A 5,405-nucleotide genomic window follows, 5' to 3' on the forward strand; every position below is an offset into this window, starting at 1 on the left:
CACACACACACACAAAAGGCATCAAGGACACATCCATTTCTTTAGCCCGAGGAACTGGTAAGCTGGAGAAAGCACTGGCAGAAGCAGAGGAGGGGCAGCAGGAGGCGGCCTGCACAGGTTACATCAGCAGGGGCTCTGTGCTGAGCCTATTAAGTCACTGGTGCTCACTCGACATGTGAGGGGAGCTGTCAGGTAGAGGCTGGAACTCTGGGTCAGAGTTTAGGGAGGGGACCCACGCTGAAGGTAAAAGAACAAATGATTTTTAAGCTAAGTATGTTCCATGCAATAGTTCAAAAATAAATGATTATCCTGTATTAGTCTGGCAACTCTGCTTATGGCTAAAGGTAATGGAGGTTCGGGGTCTTTAGTAAAAGAGACTCAGATTCAAAGAAATGACCAGAAAGAAAAGACAAACCCTGGATTGGTGATTTGAAAGTGAAAATGTTTCAGGCCTATGTTATCAATTACATCAAATGCTTCTGATGGATCAAACATGTTCAGGACAGAAAAATGACCACTGACCATACTCAAGTAGCTGTGCCCTCCAGGCACAGGGATGCACACATGCACATGTGCACACACCCATGCTCAGGTGTCCCTAGTCAGGCACAAGTGCCCACACCCACTCACCCTCTCCATTAACAAGATCAGGGCCACAGGTGATACCACAGAGGTCAATGGTGTAAAAGCCTGACCAACTTCATTTATCCTATTTTTGGTAAGAAAAAAATGACCACTGCAATAGCTTTGGGAGCTGATCCTTTCCTTCATCTGCACTGTGGAGCAAAACAAGATGCAATGATTCTATCACACAGTGCAGAAAACTGGTATTTTGACCAGACAATTAATAAAAATAGTTCCCGTGTTGCTTATATCTTCTTGGCCAAAAGATTCACTGTAGTGTGTCTTCCCCACTCAGAAAAAGCCATCTGTCACTTTCCTCTACCACAGTTCTGAGACAATTTCCAAATTTTATCAGCACCTTGGTGTCCAAATTTGAAATCTTATCTGGTTGAGTTTGAGTTTTCTGAACTCTCAAGATCCTGAATTTGCTCCCAGTCTCAGGAGCACCTCCTCACATGCTGGATTCACAAGGTTTCCTCTCTTTGGCCAGCACATGAGCTCATTACCAGGTTTCCTCCTTTGGTGCCATCTGTTGTTGATATCCTTGGCTCTTCACCCCCCAGCTCCTGGGAGAAGAGCACCCCAGACTGTTCCCCTCCTTCATACTGCGCTGATGTTCAGGGGGCAGAGTGGAAGCGGGAGCAGATCAGGCCTCTCTAGGAGCATAAAAGCAAAACCTCTGGGTCAGAAGCAACTGAGAACTGCCCATTGCTCCTGGTAAAATGACTCACAGAAAATGGCAGGTGCACATTTTTAACTGAGATCTTGCTGATCTCATCAATCTTAGTAGAAGGCATCTCATAGAGTTATTTATGCAACAGTCTTTATCAGCTAAAGGGAAGGTACTGAGGCTGAAGCCTGGGACATAAAGATTCCTTCTGGAGACCCTCCATGAAGAATGGTCCAGAGAACAGAAAGAGACACGAGGCTTAAGGGTGTCTTGCACATGGACATTGCCACCAGGTAGAGAGAAGCATAATGGGTGCCCATAGGGATTGAAGCAATAGTCTAGTGGACATTCTTTAGATGTGTTACTGACAAGCAAAGTGCTTGGACACCATCGGTCTCCTTCCTCCTTTTCCACACGGCCATTCTTAACTGACTTGGGCATCCATCCAGAAGACTATTATATACACATACACAAGGCAGACTTTTGTATTATTGTGTGTGTGTAATTTGAGCATGTTCTGTATTATATTTACTTTTTAAGATTTATTTTATTTATTTATGTATACAAGAGCTGGGGTGTAGGCCAGAGTTGCAGGGCCATGAGAGGATCCACCAGAGACAGAGTGGGGAGCAGAACAGGCAGATCTACTGAAATACACTGCTGAGGGAAACAGAGGGGGAGACAAGAGAGGTCTGCTGCACCATGTGGGTTGCTCCCTGGCCAGCCGGGACTCAAACTCATGCTACAATGTCTATGGATAGCTTTGTAGTGCTGTGACTTAACCCCTTGTGCCAGAAGGGAGGCCCCCTGTATTATATTTAAATTTAATGTGCCTTGAGGTTTTCTTTTTCCTGTCCACCTTTGGATAGATCTGGAGGGGATTATGCTAAATGATGTAAGTCACAAGGAGAAAGGCAAATACTGCATATTATAGAGAAACAAAATAAAGGAGCTGAATAAAATAAACCAAAACAAACCCTAGAAATTTAACTGCAGAATGGAGGCTATAAGGGGGAGTGTAGTGATGGGAGAAAATGAGGAGGTGCCCAGTGGTCTGTGGTACAGGACTGTGGGTGCTTTGTCCTGGGTGTGGTGTGGTGGCAGACCTCGATGAAGTGTGAATCTCTTCCCCTAAATCATATACAGTTTTGTAAACCAATGTTACCTCAATAAAAAACAATAAAATAATTTTATTTAATAGAAAACTTAGAATGTGAAGCACAAAAAAAAAAACAAAATAAATTTATAATCGCTTAGTATAATGATAACAAAATTCATGACATCACACTCAGCAGAATATTATGACAAAAGGGTATGACAAAATTTATTAAGCACAGAATGAGGTTTTACAGGGAGAGTTGGAAGGTTATCAGGGAAGGTCCCAAAATGCCTGAGAGCTAAGGGAGAAGAGGCAAGGGAATGCGTTTCTGCTGCCTGCACACCGTGTTGGGTGAGGGTTCTATAACTACCAGGCATTTGCTTGTTTTCATTTCCTTCCTTCTTAAAGGAAGGATTGCTTGGACTTCTTTTCCTGGTGGAATTAAGGAGAAGATAAAAGGGCAAGTCCTAAAGGATTTCAATAATCATATATGCAAACAAATATGTGTTATGAGTATTCCTTTCAATAACAAGGGGAGAAAATATACCCACATACATAGTCACCTCGGTAGTTGATCACGCCTCTAAGACAATAAGCTGAGTGTCAGGGGTTTTGAGGAAGGCCCAAAGGAGAAATAGGGCATCAGTTTTTCGGTGAACAGGTCAGTGAATGTATACAAATAGCACCTGCGATTCAGGTCAAAAAAAGAAAGCTCCCCCAACTCATAATCCAAAAAAACCCCAATCCGCACAACTTGCTCTGCGTCCCATGGACCCCGCGCCCACAGCGAGGGCTGAAACTGCCAGCACACAGGGCCCGGGCACGGTGACCTCGGAGCCTTGCTGCAGAAGGATTCTTTGCACACACCTAGGCACCAGGCCCTTGTGCCTCTGGCTTCCACCTGCCAAAAGTGCCTGCCAGCATCAAAGCCCTCCCGACTCTGGACCCCTGGGTGAGGAGCACCCCGGGTGCCCCCGAGGCCGCCTGGCGGCAGTGTTCTCACTGTCACAGTTTTTCTGTCCTGGGACACAATGAGGCCTGGGTGGGCCTTTGCCGGATCTAGGGTCAAGTCTTCCTGGAAGGCGCTCATGATGTTTTGCAGGCCCAAGTAATGCGGAGGGAGCGGGCAGCTCTCTCGCTGGAGTTCATAGGAAATCACTGCTGGAGACTGAAGGAGCTCACACCTGCTCTGGAGCCTCTTGACGCTTGTCAGTAACTCCAGGTCTCCCTGCAGACACTTCTCTGGGATTTCAATGAGCAGATTCTTCAGCGTGGACAGGTGGCTTAACAGCCGGCTCTTGTTTTCCACGATTTCTCCGCCTATGATCTTCTCCTCTATGAGCATCCGGGCTTGAATCGCCCCTTGCTCCTTTTTCAGGAAAGTTCCAAATTCCTCAAATTCAGGGCGTGATTCTTCCCTGAAGCTTTCCATCTTCCATTTCAGTTCAATGGATCTGCAAATTTGCATTTCACACTCTGTTTCAGCCACTTCAACCTGATGCTTCAGAAGCTCCATGTAGCTTTTGAGCTGCCGCCTGTGCTTGGCTGCAGCTGGCCCAAGGGGCGTCAGCGGGTGGTCGCGGTGGTCAGAGCACACCCCGCACTGGGGACACAGCAGCTGCAGGTCCTCCTCACAGAACAGGCTCAGCACCTGACAGTGCTTCTCACACAGGGCCCCTTCCTCCTGCTTTGGGCCTCTCTCGGCGGGAAGCTGCTTGACAATGTCCACCATGCGACATAACTGGGTGTTCCTCTTGAGGCTCCCGGCGGGGCAGTGCTGGAGGCACACGGGACAGGGCAAGATGTCCTGGAGGTCTTCCCAGCGCTGCCGGATGCAGGAGCCACAGAAGTTGTGGCCGCAGTCCAGGGTCACTGGGTGTCTCAGGTAGTCCAGGCAGAGGGGGCAGCTGGCCTCTGCTTGGAGCTCAGCCAGGCAGGCGGCAAAGGCCATTGTGTAAGAGGCGCTTTCTGGGCAAACGCCTTCCACCAAGTCGAGGTCTTCCAGCCCCTGGGAGAGGTGAGAAGCAGCTGTCTCCTCAGCACCTACTCTCCCCAGGTCTTCCCAGGGTTCCAGGAAGCTGTAATCCCACGAGCGTGTTTGTCCTCCTTCCTCTCTCTGAATCAGCTTCCAGGCGGAGACAGGGCCCAGACAATCACTGATCCCCTGGCTCAGTCACCTTCACTCACATTATTTTTGACTAGTGGGTCCTCTCGTTAGAAAAAGCCACAACTTTAAAAAAATAATGGAAATGGGTGTCAGGGTAGCCAATCTCAATGGAACAATAGACCAGATTTCTTCAACACAAAACAACAAGGAAAAAAAAAATATGTATATATATTAAGTACTGAGGGGCATGTGTATCAATGACAAATCCTACCTAATCCATTTTCCTGAAGCAGACACACATACTTCCAAGGGCTAGGGTGGGAAATGGGTGTATCAAGTGAACAAAATGTATGCGATTTAGGACAATGCTCATTGAGAGACTAGGCTCCATAAGAAATGGCATGTGTTTTTTGAAAAGCAATAGAAATCAGATTTCCTTTGGAAGTGCGTGATTTCTGCCCTAAAGGGAGTAGAAAGGTCAGGAAGCCAGTAAGCCTCTATCTGTCTACCTCACCCATGCCCACATTGCTACACCTCCCTCCTTACCTGAGGCTGGTGGTTCTTGGTGGCTCTTGGCTACTTTGCCTGGTTTGTCTCTGTGGTAGATCTCCTATAAGGGAGATCTGAGGTAGTCTGCTAGCAGTCTGAGCGGCTTCTGATGTGAGCAGGGTATTTATAGACCCTCGGAGGGGCTATGACAACCCCAAGCAGGAAAGACTGGTGACTCCTCCCCCAGAAAGGGAGGTGGTCTTGAACTGCTGTTGTAGGGGGATTTCCTGGGAGTATAAACTAAGAGGTGGGACACTTTGTTAATTTACATAATCTCATTTGCACCTTTTAATCCTCCCTTAATCTTCTCAAACACTACATCTTTACTGACATGGAAATCTGAAAGACTATGAGAG

The 5,405-nt window shown here is 47.3% G+C and overlaps 1 protein-coding gene across 1 annotated transcript; it reads right to left on the minus strand.

Annotated features, from left to right (window-relative positions):
* Nucleotides 1-2,976: 2,976 nt before the first annotated feature.
* On the minus strand, nucleotides 2,977-4,344 carry LOC311178846 (tripartite motif-containing protein 75-like; the record flags this gene model as incomplete). The annotated part of the gene is made up of 1 exon (XM_084245575.1): nucleotides 2,977-4,344. The coding sequence occupies one exon, from the start codon at nucleotides 4,342-4,344 to the stop codon at nucleotides 2,977-2,979; it is 1,368 nt and encodes a 455-aa protein (XP_084101701.1).
* Between the last annotated feature and the right edge of the window lie 1,061 nt (nucleotides 4,345-5,405).

The sequence above is a fragment of the Talpa europaea genome (assembly GCF_964194135.1).
Source record: "Talpa europaea genome assembly, chromosome: 10".
NCBI classification, from domain to species: Eukaryota; Metazoa; Chordata; class Mammalia; order Eulipotyphla; family Talpidae; genus Talpa; species Talpa europaea.